The following is a 21,153-nucleotide window of genomic DNA, read 5'->3' on the forward strand; positions in this document are numbered from 1 at the left end:
TCCAAATGTTCACCAGTGAGTCACTATTAAGAACTACTGAACAAGGTCAATTGACAGTCTTTGATGTTTCCCGTTATTTTAAAAGTTCCTTTTGAATGTTTTGAATTTGAGTCTAAAAATAAAGAAAAAAGAAGGTGTGTCATTATATTAGAGATTTATTTCCTCCTTTTGAACTTAAAACTTTGGCAGATCTATGGCTCATCCAGGTCATGGCTCGCTCATAGGTAAGCTACTAGCGCAGTGCAAAAGTAGCAAAAACTTTTATCCTTTAAAATTTCACATCTTATCTTACTGAAATTTTGCAAAATTAAAATTGTTTAACTTCCTCTCTCATGGGAGTTAAAAATATTTGCCAAAATAAGGGAAGGCAATTTGCTTGTTTTAGTACTGTGGAATCTGGATGATGCATCCTGGAACTCGTTTTCTCATTTATATAATGACATATGCTGGGACATAACTGCAACACTTTGTCTGGAGACATTACTTGCACTTACTTTCTAGCAATAAAAACTAAGGTGATAAAAAATTCAGAAAGATCAGTAAGTTCTTTAAAAACTGAACTGCTAGTACTGAAAAGATTAAGTTAAACCTATACAAGGTAATTAATTTAGAAATTATGATCTCATTTTTAGCCATCTCAATTTGCAGCTTTTTTCCAATGTGATTATCATCACTTAATCTGCACCTAATTAACACCAAACTCTGTATTCTAGAAAAAGAATTAATGGCTATTCAGATGGCAGGGCAGCTCTGCATGTGTGTCAGTATCCCGGCTGAGATCTGCCCATGGCAGGGCTGAAAAGTGACAAGTTCAGAGAGGAGGATTTGTTTTTCCCAAAGGGAACACACAGAGACTGCCCCCAACAAACCCCCACACACTGACTGCACCTCCCACTCCTGACCTGCTTCCACTCTTCCAAACTTTCAAAGGGTTGAGCAAAAGGCACATCAATTCCTCCCTGGGCTACTACTGTGGAAATTTTGATGGATGCCTGTACACAGCACAAACTAGACCTGCACCGGATTATGTGGTACTGACGCTCCTAATGCTGAAAAGTAATTTATAGGGAGTTACTGGGACTCCACAACAAGTTTTAAACCATAGCTGAGGAATCTTAGTTAAATCATCAGATCCAGCAAACAGAAACAGATCATTACCCAAAGTGGTGGAACTCAGATTACACAGTACTATATTTAAGCACATCATTTAAACTTTTTCCCCTTGGTTAGCTAAAAATAAAGCAAATTTGATAGCTTTAAAAAAAACCACGAAACCTTAACCTGCATTTTTTTTATTAACATATTTTCCAACAATATGATCCCTGTGACAGCTCCATAAACAGAGTCTGCGGGGACCACCAAAGAAACTCACTTGTTGCTTTGTTTTAATGTCTGGGGGCAGTTTGTTTTGCTGTTTCCCACCCCCCAGGTGGGGACTCACCGAGGGGCAGGAATGCCAGGCGGTTGCCAGCCATGGAGAGCTCGTTGAGGCTGGGCAGCTGGCACAGGTGGCGGGGCACAGACCACAGGTGGTTCCTGTCTGCAGTCAGGTACTGCAGGGAAAGGCACATGTGCAGCCTCTCGGGTAACGTCATCAGGCGGTTGGTGGAGATGTCCAGAGTCTGCAGCTCCCGCAGGTCTCCAACCTCTGCACAACAGGCAAGGCAATTATAACTATTTTCATAAAAAACACCACAAAAACCCTCACATAAATTAAAATCAAAGTTCATCAGCGGTGCTGCTTTTCTGTAGATACTGTTCTATCAATCCATGTTGAGAACTGATACCGATTGATGCCTTGGAAGGCTGCCCTAGAACAGAGGCTGGGTGGGGTTAAAGAATAAAGTAGGGATTTATTAAAAGGATCTCCTCAATGGATCCATCTTGGGCAGCACAAGAGCCCAGCCATGGCTGCACCCAAGATGAACCAAAACAGTCACAAAATGCATGACTGGGCACATGGTCTCACATTTTTTTAAGTTTTAGTCCATTAGAATATTGGAGTCTACAGCTTTAGGTTATTTATTTCCATCCTTCTTCTTTTTCTCTCTCCAGCCCACGGTGTTTGTGCTCTTGGGCCTGAGATTTGGATCATTTGTCCTTGGTCCCCAGCTAGAGAAGGAATTGTTTTGTCTCCCTGCTCTGTGAAGAGAGCTCACCATCCACTAATAAGAAGCTCAGAACTACACACTGAAGCAGCAGAGAATGTGAAAAATATAAAAGCTAAAACCTGAGGCATCATGATAATCTCCATCATCTCCATGTATCAAAAAGATCTGGAATATGAAGGTGATGGAGATTATCAGTATCAGTTAGGAACCTTTATCAGTATGTTCAAGTATGAGATCTTTCATAGAGCATTCCTGAATTGTGACAATTAGTACTGCCAAAATATCAAGCATTTTCCTAGTCCAAAATCAGAATGAGGCGAACAAAACCAAGCAAACCAAAACGCAAACAAAATAACATTACAAAACTTGCTGACATTGAGAGTGTTTTGCACAGCCCCAAACTCAGGAAAATTCAAGTGAATTTTTGTTTTTTTAACTATTGAGGATGCAATGAGGGATTACTTAAAATTCTCTTGCAAGAAGAGTTACAAACACATGCATAGCACTTCTTGCTTAGTGACAGTCTTTCACCCAGCATGCTTGGGAAAAAAAGCTCTGTCTTCATGATACAGTTCAGAAGGGCTAGTTTAAATTAGCAAAGAAATTTCTTAATAAACTGTAAGTGATATTGTAATGTTATATTGTAGGAAGATATTTCACAAAGTTCTAATCTACCCTTGCAATAATTACAGAGTCTAGAAGTTTGGTTTTTCTTCTATTTCAAGAATTTAAAAGTTGATTTTGTGTTTCAAATGGTATTGTTTAACTTTTTTAGGTAGGTAACAAACTAAATTCTTAAAAATGTGTAAGGCATGATCACACAAGCAGCCTCACTTGTGCAACAGTGTTATTCCTTGTGTCTGGCCTGTGAAACAGGATGCAGGACTGACTGACAAATACACTCAAAGTATGTTAAGCAGGTCTGCAAGTTACCTCATTGTTTATTTAGTTATTCTTTGACAGTTACTCTAAAAACTGGATAATTCTATATATTATAACTACAGAACAGTTTTGCTTTGTTTTAAAAATACTTCACAGCAATGGAACCAACTCATGAAGTGCTCTGTGCCCCTAAAACTTGCTGCAGTTCTCAGCATCTTGCAGACCCAAATGTACTTTGCTCTCAGCTGAATGAAACCAGCTCTTGCATCTGAGAGCTGCTAAAACAAGATTCACTAGAATCTTCTACACTGAAAACACCAGACAATCTACACAATCCACAATCTGTACAATTTACAGCTCTATCACCCAGATCTTTTACAAAGATATAAATAGGGTAACACTGTTTAAGTTAAAGTTAAACAGAACCTGTTGTGCCCTTAAGCTCTCTGCAGCAGGAGCTAGAAAATTCACTGTTCCTTGAGCTCTGAGGTTGCACCTTGTATTCTACACACAAAGAAGGAAACAAAACACTGGGTTAACCCAAGCTGTCTTCTACACAATGGGAAAAAGAAGTTCACCTTGGGAGAAACTGCTATAACTGTTACTTTCAAGACTGGAAACATGAAAAGCAAAGAAAGGGAAGTTGTAATTCAGTATTAGAGATTTTCACACAAGTAATCATTAAACAAAATGCATGTGCACATTTAGAGGGAGTTTCTGCCCACTGCAAACAATCCCAGCATCAACTACAATAAAGATTCAACAAACACAGTTTATGCATCCTTTTAGAAATATTACTGACAGAAGCAGCTGCTATGCACAGATGATCACATTCTTCAAACCTCTTAGCTTTGATGTCAACAGGAATAAGCTTTACTTGAAAAGGTGTTTTTTTTTACTATAGGATTGAAAATAAATGACAAAAGGAAAATAATCACTACTAAACAGCACAAGACTACTGTGCAAAAAGAACTGCAGCAGATCTCATTTCGAAAGAGTTTTATATTCATCACAAAGCCATATGCTTGAAAACAGTGACAGGAAAAGAGCCACCTACATTCAGCCAAACCACTGACCACATGCAGTCAATAATAGGCCCAGCTATTTTCATGCACTAACCTTTTTCTCTGCCACTAAAAACAGTTCTCTAGTTCAGTTTAGGTCCAAAATCCCATAAATGTTACGGTTGGCAAAGCTGGCAGAGTTTCAAAGGCATTGCTAGAATGATATGTTTCAAATCTAAGAGGAAATAAAAGTATTCTCACTTTATCCTTCATCCAAAAAACACATACCCAAAACTTCATCCTCTCTACCTTAATCTCCCAATGCATACCAGATGTAAACATCCACTTTCAACATCTAGTGCCACATGTTGCACAAACACCCACTGACCCACAGTGAAGTTTAAGACTAAGCCAAAGTGCCATCATATTAAGGATATAACCCTCATATTAAAGATATAACCCCCAGACTCCCCACCATAGTGCTCAAAGCTCAGTTTGAAGAACATGCTCAGACACTTACTAATGACACTAAATTGGTTTTCATCTCATTAAAGCAAAGGGAAACAATTAAGAGGAATAACACAAATATAAACAGTCCATTAATAAGTTTTTCAAGCTTTTAGTTACTAAATACTATTATCCTTGCTTTTAAAGTCTTGCAGCATAAATACTGCAGGAAGCCCTGGCTAACAAACGCAGTGAAAGACTTACAAATCTCTCTTTTGCTGTCAGCTCATCAAGCACTAGGATATACCAGAGGTGAACTTTGGAAATTTACAGCAGATCCAGAAAAGAAAATGGCTATTCCCAAACAAAAAGAGCTGACAAAGGGACTTTCAGAGATTTCTCCAGCACCCCCAAGGGTAAGAAAGAGACAAGAATTATACATCACCATTAGACCACATTGAGGAGTTCCAATTACATTTAAATGAAATTCATAAAAGTGTAATTTAAAATTTATATTAGCTCTAGGGTTAACACTATCAAAATCAACACAGCAGAGCACTGAGCCCCACTCTGATACCAGAAGCCTGAAATACCCCAACTCCTCAGTAGCTCTGCCATCCCCCAGCTCAGGACACAGACTTGTGCAGGCAGAGAGAGCCCAAACGTGACGCTCCGTGCTGGTTCGTGGACTCGGGCGTTCCATCCGTGTCCATCTGCAGGGAGTGCTGCCAGCACATGGAGCTGGGCAATCCCAGATGGTCCCAATGTGCACACAGGAGGGGCTGACAGACTGGGACTCCAACACCCCCCAGCCCACAGAAATTCAGCGCAGGCTCCGCACCAGCCTCCAGCCCTCCTCCAGCCTCGGAGGGGCCGTGCGCTGCCACAGACCCCCACAGATCCCTGCAGGCTGTGCTCCAAAACTGGGGAATTCATTTTATCCTTTTCTCCCTTGATAATATGCAGAGTCAGAAGGGATCACTCAGCTCCAAAAAGCAGCCTTGGCATCTGTTATAAGAGCTCTCCCAACTACTTGGAGAAATGGAAAAGTGAACTGTCCTCCTGTGTGTTAGGGTTTTCAACAAAAAGGTGCCAAATAGACCTGGCCACCAACATAATGAAAAATGAAACATCAGCATACCTTTAATATTTTTCTTTAAAAAAGTGAAACCAGGAAAGGATTTCAGGGAATGTCCAAAATTATTGACCTTCTAACAAAATGGACTGTGTTTATATAAACATAACTAGCAACAAGAAAAAAAATCTATTTCTGATTGAGATGGTTTAAATGCCAGTTTTAAAAATGAATTCCCATGGTTTTACGTGAAGGGAACAAAAAAAAAACAAAACAAACCACCCATCTGGAAATAAGCAGCCTATACAACATAGAGTAATTGCCAAAGGCAATTCAAACTTCCTTAATCTTTTCTGGGGGTACAGGCCTCACCAGCTGCATGACCCAAAAATAACCAACAGTTTTTCTTTACATTTCAAGAGTAATCCCACCTTTCCCTGATGGGCCATAAACCAAAATTTCATCCACAGATATATGAAACACATACACAGTTGGATTTGAGTGTCTGGGAGGGAAGGGTTTACTTTAAATCTGAGTCCTTAGATCCCAGTAAAGTTAAAAAAGGGGGAGAGGAAAGGGCTACAGACCTACCTGCATGAGAATGCACCTCAAAGCAGGATATTAAGGGAAAGTAGAGAACCTACAAGGAATGGAAAAAGGGACTGATCAGCAAAGAGAGCTGGCACTTCAGAGGTCAGGCTGCAGAGGTTAAATGCAAACTGCCAGGAAAATGGGAACTCACAGACAAACAAATGGTTTCTCAACAAGAGATTAAGAGCAAGAAATGAAGAACTGATGTCAACAAGGAGTAGAAATTAGGAGGACAAACCAAATATTAAATTAGGTTTTTGCATCATTTTTTCCTGTAAGAATAATGGTGTGTGTGAGGACAGAGACAGAATACCTCATGGGAACAAGGACAAAGCACTGCAAATTACCACATCCATTACTAAAATGAAATGAGGCTGCCTAAAAAAAATTCCATCCCAGAATACTGAAAAAAAAAAAAAAAGGGTTATATATCAAAATTGCAGATTTGGGCATGAGGGTTCTCAATGAATAGGACATTTTCTGGGATAGCAGCCTAGGGCTGGAGAAGAAATGTAGAACCTGTTAATGTGAGCTCAGTGTTCCTCAGCATCTCATAACTGTTCTAAGGGGAAAGAGCACCCAAGAGTAACCAGTGACTGGAACATAAATAGAAAGCAGAATAGAAATGCAGCCCAGATCGTCTCAAATGTAAATCAAGTCATACTGGTTTATCTTTCTTTGATGAAATTTCTTAGTTAATGGTAACACATGAGGATCATGCCTCATGGTAAACTACTGGGATGGAGAAAATATTACAAGTGGTATTGTTCTTCAAGGGTCTACCTTGTTTAGATTTCTCAATTTGCACCTGGGTAAAAAATATTAGGTTTCAGGTTGCTGTCAACCCAAGTATTTAAAGTAGCAGTAATGTGGTAGAGAACCAAACTGTCATACAGCAGGAAAAGCAAGAACTTCTAGACTTAAAGGATAAAAATGGAAAGAAAAAGAACAGAAAACCATAATAAAAAAGAACAGAAAATCATGATAAGAAGGTGCTGCAAGTCAGGTCTCTGCTTGAAAGAGTGAAGGAGGAGAGGGACTGGCTACACTTGCTCCCTCCCAAAGGGCAATAGTGCAATTTCACCCTACTTCACTCTTGAAATAATGTTTTAATCAATTTCCATGAACCTGAGCACAAGATGCATTTTGTTATTAGACCTGTAAAACCATGCACCAGTGAGGAAAAGTGTTTGAAGTCTTCCATATTTAAGAGAACTTACTACCTGTCCCACTAGAAAAAAAAAAATAAATCCAAGTCTATACATGCCATGAATTTGAAGTGGATACTATTAGCAATTGAAAACTGTAACAGACAGGAAGTGTAAGTCTAAATTGCTGAGAGCTTGATGGAGAAGATCTCCTTTAGATCTGCTCTGGGATGTCTCAGGAGGACTTAAATAGACTTTAAGATGGTTAAAATAAATTAAATAGCCTATTATATATTACATTACATTTACTGTTCTACCACACAGCTCACATTCCATAGCCTATAAAAATTAAATTTTCTAGCACAAATTGATACTTAAGGAAGACCTGTGCCATCTTCAAACAAGCAAGTTTAACCATAACTGAAATTGGTATCATTAGATTTAAGGACAATGAAAGGGGCAGGCAAATTGAATCCCATTTACATTTTGACACTACTGCATGCAGCTCTTTCTCTGCGCTGTGGTGAGAGAGCTTGAAAAGTGGTCTGTAAATCTAACAGACCTGAAGATGATTTTCCTCATACTTCTCCCATATAGGCTAATTTTTGCTTAGTTTTTTTAAAAGAAGAAAAAAAAAAAAAGGAGGTACTGGAAGACATCTTGTGATACTGCAGCAACTGTTTTATGAATAACTCACTTTTAAATAAGGTGCTCAAAGAGTTCAAACCCATAAAAATTCTATGGAAGAAGAAAGCCTCTATCCCAGCTGATCAAACTTCAATCTATTAATTTCAAAGCAATGCTTATGGCTGCATTTAACACAAATATTCTGGCTCCAAAGAACAGGGGAAAGGATTTTTCTGGGGCAGGCCAGTCTTTGTGAATGAACATAGTCACGTAACACCTCTCAAAGCCGTTCCCAATTCTTGGTTTCACCTACTTCAGCCATAAACTACATTGACTCTCCTCCAAAACACTTAAGAAGCAGACAAAGCCCAAAACCAAGTGAAAAATACATACTTCTGCTGAACATACCAAAATAGAATCTTTTTTTCCCCTCAACCTTGCTAAATGTCACATGCAAACTTAGTACCAATCTTTATTTATTTTGTGCCATCATTCACAAGCAAAGGTGAGAAAAGTGGCTCCATAAAGTCCAACCTAGCTAAACAGTAATTTTAGGTCAGCTAAAAATGGCTGAAAATAGACATCAGGTATGAGGGTCTCATTAAGTCAAATTCTTCTAAAGGTCAGTGGTTCCCCATCTTACACCACAATTAAACTTCAGTTAACAGAACTGGCAGTTGTCTGAATGCCATGGGCCCAGCACTCTGTGCTTCTCTCAGCACACACACAGAACACAGATCCACAGTGGTTATTAGCCTGTATTTCCTCTCACTGCAGGTCTGGAATTACATTTTTGTCCACAATTTGATGGTTTCAATGAGAACAGTTAGGATAAACCAGATGATAAAAATACCAGAAATTATCATATGCGAGAAAAGTGGAAAAGGTGGGAGGAAGGGCAAGAGGAACAGGGAGAGGAAAAAATTGTTTATGCACAAAGGTAACTCAAGGCCATGAAACTATCAGGTTTGCTGTTTTCTTGGTTTGGGGTTTTTTGTTTGTTTGGTTGGTTTGTTTTTTCAGAAGACAACCTATCCTTTCATTTTGCTCTAGTGTGCTCGGCCTATTTCACTGCCCCACAGCAAGGTACTGTTGTTACACAAACAAGAGATGTGAAATTAATGCATTAATATTATTCTATGGTTTTATTAAATGATACCTCAAATTTTGACTAGGGCAGCCAAAATTAAGTTTAAAGAGTCAAAATGGTACTTTATCAAATACATGGCATGAAAAATTCTGCTAGCACTCTACAGAAAAAGTCTTTTATTTATGGAGTTTTTCTGCTGTTATCTTTCTGTAGAGGAGCAGCTGTTTTCCTTTTTCTGGGTGGTAAGAACATAAACAAATATGACATGAATAAAGTATGAGACCTGTTATGTTTCTCTTGTTTTGTTTATGTCTGACTATCTTTACTGCTGCATTTTGTCCACAATTCAGTGTGCACTAATATCAATACATGGAAAGGGGAGGGGGGAAGCCTTCCAGAAAAACTTTGTGCATAAAATACAGAGCTGATGACTTGAACTCATGATGCCAGACAGCTGAAGATGGCTCCTTAAATACAACAAACCAGTACTGAAACCAAGGCAAACAAGAGAAGCATCCTAAGGAGATATTAAGGACAGCTCAGGAAGCCACAGAGACAAGGCTAGTCCTGGCTGTAAATTCTAGGACAGCTTTTTTCTTTCTTCATCCAAGGAACAACTTGCGATCAACACAACAGAGTGGTCTCTCTGACAAACACAGATTAGTGGCTTCTAACTCATTACAGCATGGTGTCTAAATAATCCACACAAAGACCAATCTGTTGTGACTGTTGCTATCAACTGTTTCCAGCCAACTCACAACAGACACATCTTTCTTCTTTTTGAGGTTAGTTAGGGTTTTTTTTCTTCCTCTCCACTAAATGCATAACAAAAGCAATAGTCCAGGTTCAATTTTCATCTTTTAGTGGAAAGTACTGTTGTAGCAAGGCAATTTACAGCTCACTCATTGTACTACTGGGAGACACCACAGAACACCCTTCCCTGAGGGTCAAATTCGGCCTTCGTAACAAAAAGATGCAACTATAAATTTGTGTGGGATAAGAAAAAGAATCAAAGGGAGATCTTTAGCTTGGAGCCACGTTTACAGCAGTGGAGTCACTATATTTGTTTTTTTAAAGAATGCAACTGGATGGGACTGTCTTAAGTCCTATGAAAAGAAGAGCTCTTCCAGGCCACTGGCAGTTACTACAAATTGCAACAGTAATTACTAGGAAGGGACTGGCTAAACCTTACAGGAAACATTCCCACTATAATAGGCATGAAAACTATAGATCCAGATATCCTTTTCTAGCAGCAGCACCAGGAGATTCTCTTGCTCCTCCCTCCTCACTGTCCCAGCTGTCTCTGCTGAACTCAGCAGTGTGGAGAATTCACCAGCCCAGAAGGGGAGGCAGGAGCTGCTATAGTGACATGGTTACTACATGAAAAATACTATGGACCAACTACTAACAGTTTTAAACTAGGATTATCAGTAAAAGAGGAGACATCTGACTTCAAGCAACACTAGCATTGTCCTGATTTCATAAATGCTGAGAGCAACTGCAAGCCTTGTCTTAATCAGTGACAGTTTCTGCTGTTTAGTGTTTCAAATCAGCAGAAAGCAGACAAGTAAGGCTTGCAACTACACTCCAAACCCCCCCACTCATGTAATTCTGAACTGCATTCCTTTACCTACACAAACAAATAGTCTTAGTTCGTAAAGCTCTCAAAAGTTAAATAATTATCAACTAGAGTACACTTGCATTTGCTTGGCATCAAAGCCTTCCATCTAGAATGACAATTTAATGCAGATTTGGACAATGCTAAGGTAAACACAGGTCTTTATTTTAAATACCAATGCAATAACATTAAGTTAACTGAAATACAGCTATCAAACTCTGTGTGTGTGACATGAACCATGGGAAGGTTAATCTCACATCATACCTCGAGTTCTACACATTCTCTTTTTACAGGCTTTTTCCATTTAGATTTAGTGTCAGTAAATGATGCATTTTATTTTGCCTCAATTCATTTAATAGAGCAGCTGAGTAAAAACAAGGACGTCAATAACAAGCAGTAATTTAACTCTCTCTCAGTGGTATGCAGAAAACTAAATTATACTTGGTCAATATGGTCAAAATGGAAATCAATATATTATAAAATTCTTCTGTTGCACAGCATTAACAGTTAGTGTTTGTTCCCTTTCAAAGACTGAATGACTTTGTTCTCCAAGCTTCCCTGAGCACTCAATCCCTACTAGTAAATTGCATTTGCTTAATGCACAAGTAAAATCAACTACCTGTTAATACTGCTAATCACTGTACATACGTTAGGGACAGCTTAGGGAAAGAAAGGAAAAAAAAGCAACAAGGAAACCAAAGAGACAAAAAAGTATATTCATAGATAACTTTATAAATAAAGACTTTAGAGTTTAAGGGGGAAGCAAGTTAATTTTTAAAACCAGCCCTAGAAACTATAAAAAATAAGCTTCAAGAGCTATTTTTTCCTGTCACAAATGTTAATTTAGTGAAACCAAAAAAAAAAAAAAAAAGAAATCTCACAAACTGCAAATTAGTAAGAGACTTTACATGAAAAAATACTAGCAAATTAGTTTAGTTAGAATTAACAGATAAATTTATTTTAAAACAATGTCAGTAAAAGCAGCAAGCATGGACATAATCCCCCTGAAAAGCTGGTTTTGCTTGGATGGATTACTTGAACTTGTCTTAGGACCCTCCCAAAATAAGTCACTGCAGCAAAACAAAGAGCTCCTTGGCAGTCCAGCACACTGAAATCACTAAGGCCTTTCTGAGGGAAACCTGGAAACTGCAAAGCAGTTACCACCATTTTTTTTCACACATTTACAAACTGATGAAAAATTTCAGAGAAAAAACACCTGCAGTTTAGTATCTGTTCAAAGCTGAGGTTCTCTGAAAGCCTGACTAAACACCATTGAACAGACTGTTGGTATTAAAGAAGTTCTCATACTACAGAAAGCTCAACACCATCTGTATGGGAAACATCTTTCTCAAAATACATTCCCCACCTCTGAGTTTGGTCTCAGCCTTATCAATACACATCTGTCTTCACCCGTGCGAACAGCTATTGGCAAACGTTTATGAGAGACGCCCTTCAAACTCCCTTGAAGTTCAGTTTTACTTTTGGGTAACAGCTCTAACCCAAAGACTTTTACAAGTATTTTAAAGAGCATCTGTTTTGAAGTTGCAGAAGCGAGAGGTTCATATATCTCACATGTGTTTGAGCCAGGCAATCAGTAAAGGCTTATCTTTACAATCAGATAATCAGCAGAAGAATTCAGTGATGACAGATGAGTTACAAACCAACTTTTTCTTCAATTCTTTTACTTAGGAAGCAGGTCTGAGCTTAGGCACTACACAATTACTTGAGCTGAGGTTAACTTCTCAGAGTATGTCCTCATTAACAAGTGGTTTCTGTAAGACCAGTCAGAGGGAGAGGACCTACTAGGAGTGCCATCCTCCTGCTGCTCCCCCGAAGGAGACAGGCTGATGCACGCACAGCACAACGCGGAGAATCCGCCTCGTGACAGCCCCGGGGGTGCTGCTCAGAACCTGACTGCTGCCAGCCCTAGCACGGAAAAACCCTGCTATCAAATTCCAAAGAGGAGGCTTTGCTCTGCTCTCAGTAAAGGATTCAGCATGTTGAGGGAAGAAGTTTCAAAAGCAGGGGAATGGCACCTTAAAAAAAGTTGCAGTAACTTACATGAATTTTCTTTTGATGTAGATTTTTTTTCTCATGTATGAATAAAGGTAAAAGATCCTAAAGATTCCTTTTTTTGGTTAGACTGGGCTTTTCCTAAAGCACAAAAGCAAACTAAACCCCCCCCAATATCTTTATCACACTTTATCATAATAAACACAACAGTGATCACAGTCCTGATGACAGTTTCCTGCACAGCAAAGCAGCCACGCAAGCAACAAGCCATCACACTTTCTTATTCACCAAGATTATCAGAGGTGCCACCAAGAATTTTGGAGATGGGAGGGGATTTGCCAGAGCTATGAACAGAGTAATGATCTATTAAGCTTTATAGCCTACTCTGATAATCCATAAAATTAAAACAACTAGGAATGTTAGGTTTTATAGTCTTTATGGATTTCTAGATACATTTATGTAACTAACACCTGCAAATACTCCAAGCAAGAATACACAGAATTACATCCCTGCAAAATAAAATTTCTTGCAGTCTGTTTTTCTACATCTTAGATTCAACTCCACAGAAATAAGACTGACCAAAAGCAACCAAAGACCCTCTACTTCTTCCTCTCATTTGCTGTGCAGACAATAAATTCACATAGAACAAACACCACAAATGGAATAATGACTGAATTCAAACATAACTGTAGCCACTTCCAGACTGATATTTTTCTGTGGTATGTAAGTGTCATAACAAGTCCTCCCCATATATTTCAAACCCAGGTTTTCAAACAATCAAAATGTAAAAAAGAAATAATTCTATCTGACCTTCATTATTTAGGTCTGTGTGCCAGGTCTAATCAGTTCTCACGAGCACATTCCACTTCTTAAAAACAGACTGTAGAAATACATTTTTCAAACTAAAAGGAACACAACACATTGTTTTGATGCTGCAGCCTGAAGCCCTTTCTTTATCTGAGTTTTATCAAAGTATATTCTATCACTGATCAAAGCAGCAATGACAACTTAATGTTCTCTAAAGTTACATATTGCTGTATAAACTTCCCACTTTTGTCTCGTGGCCCCTGGCTCTGCATGACATTGGGGGGACATTCAAAGGTCAGGAGACTTCCTTTCCAAACCCTCTGTTCCTAAGTGGCAGCTCTACCCATGGCAGGAGTGGGGAGAGGAATTCCATGAGGGCTCTGTTCCCATATACCCTAGAAATTTCAGGTTGTCATTTCTTCTGTCAGATGTCTGAATGACAACTTGGTACATTGCTGTATCAACTATCTGTCTGTGTGGCAGCATCTCCACATCACCCTATTACTCATTTTATTGTCATCTCAAGACCGTTTCTCACTCTAGTATTAAAATCAATATTTAATCTTAAATTCCTTTCAATTTATTGCTTTACATACACCACGTAGCAAAGCTTTTAAAAGCAAAGTCTGGAAGTTACTTGGACATGGAAGTCTTTCCCTTTTTAAAAAAAATAAATCTGTATTTTAACAATTCACTAAGAAATCTCAAATTGAGTTTACTAGAAAAATGTTATGCAATTTTATGTTTAATGAACTGTGTTGAAATGAGTTGTACTTAAGACTCCTTATTTAATAAAATGGCATAAGAACATGCAACATAACTACCACGCTTCTACAGTCATATTAAGACCTCCAACATCTTCACAGAGTTTTAAGCTTCAGATGAATGGTTGTCAGGATTACTTAAAGCACTCTCAACATCTTCAAAATTCCTGCCTACCCCCACAAACAAGAGGAAAACCCCTGGAGAAACGAGGCTTATAGTCACTTGAGAAATCAAGCACTGCCGAGCAGGAGAGGGAGCCAGGATTTGAGAGGCAGCACCAAATCTCTGAACAATAGAGAATCCAGTTAAATCTGCTCCCATCCTCTCAGGAATGTGAGAATCATCCAAGTACCCCCATTAGAAGCGGCTCCAACTCCTTTATCTCCTATCAGAGAGCCCTCGAGGGGAACAGCTACGGGGAAAGCCCATGGCCCAGAGCTCAGCAACAGACGTGCCCCTGCAAGGATTCTGATTTTCAGGAGCACTGCTAAGCCAGAAGCTCAACAGGCTTGGGAGCAGCACGGGCAATAATTAGTTTGGCTCTTCCTCCTCCATCCTGGTTTCACCTACACCTCATCAGGTTTCTTAGGAGCTCCTCTTCAAAAGAGGGAAGGAACAGGGAGGGCTGGAGGGGGTAATTCTGTGAGTTTGATGCATGGAAAACTTTCACTAGGATCTCACATGGAACAGAAGGGAACAAATGGCAGCATTGGCCCATTCTCAGAACCCAGTTTCAAAATGAAAAACATGAGGATCTGGGATTTGGAATTGAGAATAAAATCAGAAGTGAAAATAAAAAAATTGGGCGCCAGCAAGTCACAGGCAGCCCCACGTGCATACAGAGTGATACCCTCTACAATCAGATTTGTTCAACAATCTATTAATGAAGTAATTAGTGATCAGAACTCAGGTGGTGTTATTCTGAGATGTCTCTGTCCAGACAGGTGATGCCACCATAACTGTCACTACAATCTGGCAGCCAGGAAGAACTGCCACATAAAAAGGGAATATTTTGGTGAGTCTCTGCCCAGATCATACAAAGGAATTCCAACAAAACAAGGATGTCTGAGACGCTGATGTACAGCACCCAGCTCTCAGACATTCCTGGATCTATTAATGAACTCGGTAATTACATCAGCATACTGCTCATGCTTAAATACAGTCAGAACTCAATCAGGCACAGATTTTTTTTCAAGTTAAAGCATCACTAAAGCTAGAGGCCAAAAAAAAAGTGTGATTGAGCCAAAATCATTATAATCTTGATAAAATGTGCAAGAAAGAAAGAAAAAAACCAAAATCAATAAAGTTATGTTACAATTTCAAGTGACCTTTAAATATTATAAAACTAATATTAGAAAACTGAAAACACTTGGACATTACCTTGTGCTGCAATAGGATTTCAGGCTCCCAGTTACTGACATGAAGCCTCCACGCCAGGCTTCAGTTGCAGTTTGTGCCTCATCTTTTTTTCTGATATGAAATGATCGCAGAAGTTAAAATCTGTTTCATAAAATTGCAGGTACTTGAAAATATAATGCACTGAACCATACCACAATTTCTTTTTTTAACTAAGCCCGTGCTCATTAAAGGAGCCTAATTTCTAAATACATTTTCCAGTGATTGCTCAAAATTAGAATAGCAAATTCAAAGATGGAATTTTCTAGTCCAATAAGCCTGGTACACAAAGCAATATTTGAATCTCTAATTTAAATGTTACAAGGAGAGACGCTGATGGCTTCTTCCAACTGGTTCCCATTAGTTTTCACATTACTGAATTACAACACATACATACTCAGCACATGCATTTCTGAGGACCTGCTGTGCACCACCAGAATGAGGAATACCAGGAATACCGCAGGCCATTGTTGAAAGAGATTCTTCTGTTGGATTTTTTGTTTCTTAACGTCATTTCTGCTACAGTTACGGGAAATATTTCAGTTCCAGTGCACCCAATAGAAGCCCATCTGGAAGAAGTGTTGGAACAAAAGCCTACATTGGAACAACATTTTTAACCATAGAATATAGGTCTGGAATTTTTCTGGCTATGTTTATACTATTTTTGTTACCAGCATCCAGTGACATTACGAACCTTCCGTGGTACACTGAAAAATGTTGTATGATAGCAACAAAGAGGCTTTTAAAAGCCCCTCAACAGGGGGGAAGTGGAAAAGAAAATAACACCAAGAAGGGGCAAGCAGACAAAGAGAGAACAGTGAGCAGCTCTAAGCACAGATGACTCATTCTGACATTCTATACAGGTGAGGGTATACAGGAAAAACTTCAGTTAAGGAAAATTTCCAGGAATTTAGTGGAATTCTTTTATTCTCTGTCTTCACTTCCCTCCCCATAAATTTCAAGCACTCAGAAGTACTAGTAGTCCTCCTGAGATTTTAACCCAAACCAAATGTTTGAGCAAGGCAGACTGTTATAAAATCTCAAGCAACCAACATCCTTTAATTAAATAGGTACCACTGTGTTTGGACATGCATGCAAGTTAATCCATAAGGAATACCAGCTGTACAATACACTGCCCTGTGCTTTGGTCACCTCTGGCAGTCTCAGAGTCCAACCCCTATCATTTCCCATCCACGTTGCCATTTTGTTCCTGACTCCTCCCTGCTGAAATTTCTTTTTTTTCCTTAAAAAAAAAATTAGTTCTTAAAGGCTGCCTGGATAGAGCTGTATTGGAGTTTATACAAAGCCAAAACATTTAAAAGCTTTTCCTCCTAGAAATCTAAGGAATGACTTAGAGATACTATCAGGTATTTTTATTGTGCTTCTGGATTAATACAGCATAATTACCAAAGCTTTACTAAACCTGATGTGAAAAACACAACATAGTAATAGGCAAGTGTGGGTAAGTTTTGCATTGATTTAAGAAAAAGTTATAATTAGTTGTTGTTGAACCTAAGAGGTAATGTATGCTGGCCCTTGGTTTTCTACAGCAAACTGAAGGCAGAATTGAGTTATTAAACAGAGCATATATTTTACAGATTTGTGCAAAGAAAACCTTGTTTTTAATAATTAGGCATCAACTCCTTCACAGAAAACAACATATTATTATAATAATTAACATTTTTATTTAGGAGGCAATGCTCCTTTAAATAGTCACATACTTCCAGAGTGCAAAGCTCATGTAACCTAATCTGTGTTTTCCTCAAATCCCCACAAGTCCATTTACTTAAAAACACCACGCTCCTGGATGGGTGCCTGGCGTACCAAACCTGTCCTGTCGTGCATATTTTTATCCATGTTACTAAATTAGGAAAGCAGAGTGGACTAAGGTTATGCCAACTTGGAAAAAAAAAAAGAACGGGGTCTGCATCAGTTTGTGCCTTTGCTTTTAAACTCAGAACAACTATAAAAAAATTTGCATTTTATTAAGTATCAAAGCAATCTGCCCTAACCAGAGATAATAATAAAAGCAGAAGGGAAATCTGGGGAGAAAAGGTAAGAAGTCAAATTTATTCCCCTGATTTTGAAGCCTTTAAATCAAAATGTGGAGCAAAAGTTCAAAAAAAATGAGTTAGGAGCACATATTTTCATGCCAGGGTCTAGAATAAGAATTGAATTACTGGCATGCTGTACCCATCAGTGGAAATCTACTGTGAAAAGAAGGGAGGGAAGAAGCCGTGTTTATGTACCTTTACTTGAGATTTACTGAAATCCCTTATATTGAGTTCTATTCAGAATAAGTTGGGTATTCAAGAAGTCTTTACCAGTTAAATACTGGTATGAATAGTAAATACAGATATTGTACTTTACAGCAACATTAAAAAAGTGAGAGAAATGAATATGCAGTTTTCATATCTGGAAGTTTCTCCTGCCCCCAATTAGTAAAGCAAATTCCAAAGCAAAGCAGACTTTGCAATAATCACTCAACATTCCAAGGGTTACTGTATAAACAGACAAAGCAGCAATCAACAATTATCGTTTCATTTATAATTTTAGTAATGACTGAACCCTCCTTGTCATTACACTGAAGTTACCTATGCAAGAGAAAATTATGTAGTATTTATCATAAAAGTTATGTATTTCAAAATTCACCTTCCTAAACTCTTCCAGCCTTCTGGAAGCACGAGTTGGTTCAGTTACAAAAATTCACTGATCTTACCGCTATTAATTTCCTATTAACTTAGAGGGTTATTCATTATGGAGAGATAATTATTAATTTCCTAATAATGGGTGGGAAGACTCAATCCTCCCTAACATTAAATATGATCAGCCTCAAAAAGGTGTGGTCTTAACAAATGGAATGGGAACACCCAAGTTCTATTTCTGGCTAACACTGACTCCTGCTGTGCCCTGGAGCAAATCACTTCTGTTAAAAACACTTTTTTTCCACTCTGTAAAATGAGGATAACACTCCCTTATCAGCTTCACAGGATCTTTCTCAAATGCTTTGAAGATAAAGTTTTATAAGCCTACAAATGTATTTTAATGAGTCTTAAACTGATTATATTTCTAAAACAATTTGCCTTAAAAAGGAAAAGGATTTGAAGAGAACTGAAAGGAAGGGTCTCTGTGCTGTTAACCTCCCCTAACATTGCTGCAGTTTGCACTTTAAATACACCAAAGGCACACAAATTCATTTTCTTTCAGTCTGCCTAAAGGAAGCAAAATGGCAACAAGTGGATGCAAGCCACAGAGCTTCCAGAGACAACACAGAGGTGTGGATTTGCAGTGAAGCCACACTTTCCTTCTGCTGGGGAGGATCCTGCCCTGGACTCTGGCACAGACCTGCACCCCCTTCAGCTGCTCCATCACCTGCACTTCCCTCTACCATTCCAACAGCAATCCCACTTCTGCCAACAAATGTGGTCACTTTTTTTTTTCTTGGTCAATACACTCAGCTCTTGGTTTTTAAAGTTCCTGAACAACAAACACAAAGGGAACCATGGTCTAGCCCATGTAAAGACAACTGCTGATTTTTTCCCCTCTTCTTAAAGGGAATTTTGCCAAAAGATGGGCTGGGATCATAAACCATACCCTCTTCTTTAATTACTTAGCTTTTGCTCTTGACTTGGCAAAACATTAAGCTTTTCATTTCAGTAAATCTATAATTAACTCCAGCATGTGCTGAGTAAACATAACCTCACTTTTAATTAAATCTTAGAACAAGATGGTACAAAACTTGCTCTTTCTAAAGAGAAGTACCTCTCAAATAATGGGGAAAAAAAAATCTAATCCTTGTCAAATAAGAAACTTGAATCCAAATTTGAGCATAATCCACCCTCTTTTAAGTCATCTGTTCCCCAAAGATGCATTCCAGCTACAAGACCAAAATGTAAACCTGAAGAGCCACCACCACACATCAAAAGACTCCAAGGCTAAAGTCAAACCAAATCTAAATGGTAACAGCAAAACAGAGAACCTTGGCTTTGGGACTCTTCAACAAAATTTTTATACTGCATCTCACTGGATTTTTTTTTTTTTTCAAATGACACAATAACTATTACACAAAGAGAAATATTATTTCTCAAGAATGAAAGGAGCTAAAGTATCATATGCATTATAACCATCAGAAACAAAGGGGACCCTTCTAGTTAGTAATTTGTGAGTGAGAGAATTCAGAAAGATTCAGAAAATTTCCTTCTGACACTACATGCATATAGAACTAACTCTACAATTCTAAATTAAAATGAAATATCAATTCACTGAACAAAAGGAGAAATCTCTGAAAAATTAAAGTTCAGCAACTGTGAAAACAGTGTCATGTCTAAGTCAAGCTCTTTCATGAACTTATGTAATAAAATAAAATAACCATCTTTCGTTTGTGCTGACTTCTTCCAGTAACATCTTTGGTGTCACACATCTCCAAATGGCCCTCAAGAATTCAGATTATTTAAGTGCTACATTTAAATAGTAGAAAACTTGACAAAACTTAGTTCATGTTCAAGAACTGCACTTACCAGAGCCAAATAAATGAACCAAAAAACTGTTACAGACAGCAGCTACAAGATTTACAATTTGCAGAACAAAAAAATGTTGTGCATTTAAATGAAAACAAGTCCTCAAGAGAACTTCAGAACATTAAATCTCTTTTTACTTATCTGCAACTCTTTAATCAGCTCATCTCTGAAAGGCAGAGCCTCTCAGGGTTTCTGATTACCCCAGAATGTAGATACTGAAGACTCTGCATTAGGCAGAAGCTGGTCCACTTATTAATCTTATCTAAAGTATATTCAAAGTATGACTTCAAGAGAATTCCACAAAGCATTTTCTTCCAGCCATTTGCTATTATATTTCAGTTTCAACACACTTATTCTGGACAAATTTTTCCCTTTAACTCTCATCAAGTTCAGCTGAGTCACCTCTGAGCAGTTCTCAGAACAGCTGAAGGAAGCCCCCTCAGCAGTGGAAAATCAAACAGAGCCTTGAGGCCAAAGCTCAGGATCTGACCCAAGGGTGGCAGCGATTTGGGAGTGTTTGCTGAGCACAAAGGAAGGACTTTCAGTCACACTATCAGAGTGCCACCGCACAGAAGGTGCTTTCCCATCTCCAAGGGATGCCATTTCCATGCTTCACCTAATGCCCATTTTCCGTTATCAGTCCTCTATTGCCTGATTTCTTCAGGAAGCTAAAGCTGATGTCTCCACACTGGCTGCCTGTATTTTTTTCATTCTCCCCCATCTCCTGCCTTAAAACAATTTTTTTAAAACTCACTGAACAATCATAACCATACCTGAGAAAAGCAGAGTGAGTGTCATTATTAAATTCTCCTGTGTTTTATTAAAACAAGCACTTAAGAGACTAAAACCTTGCCCATTCCAGCGTAGATAAACCACAGCACAGACTCAACCTCTATCAGAGTCTGAAGAATCTCTACAATCAGACCAGAGGCTTAAATCTAAATCTTAAATGCACACCACTTCAATTCGTTTCAAATTTGATTTCTATAAGGCAAATCTTAAATACTAAAAATGAACACTAAGAGCACAATTGTGGAACAAAACCATTAAAAATGCATAATGA

At 38.4% G+C, this 21,153-nt stretch overlaps 1 protein-coding gene across 5 annotated transcripts in view; it reads right to left on the reverse strand.

Moving 5' to 3' along the window:
• Positions 1–21,153, reverse strand: part of LRRC28 (leucine rich repeat containing 28) — a 49,744-nt gene that overhangs the window by 16,337 nt on the left and 12,254 nt on the right. For all 5 annotated transcript variants that reach the window (XM_018913960.3, XM_009090029.4, XM_018913962.3 and 2 more), the window contains one exon: positions 1,442–1,648. In XM_018913960.3, the coding sequence (XP_018769505.1) occupies positions 1,442–1,648 (207 nt within the window). The remainder of the gene's footprint in view (positions 1–1,441; positions 1,649–21,153) is intronic.

The sequence above is a fragment of the Serinus canaria genome, chromosome 10 (genome assembly GCF_022539315.1).
Source record: "Serinus canaria isolate serCan28SL12 chromosome 10, serCan2020, whole genome shotgun sequence".
Classification (NCBI taxonomy): Eukaryota; Metazoa; Chordata; class Aves; order Passeriformes; family Fringillidae; genus Serinus; species Serinus canaria.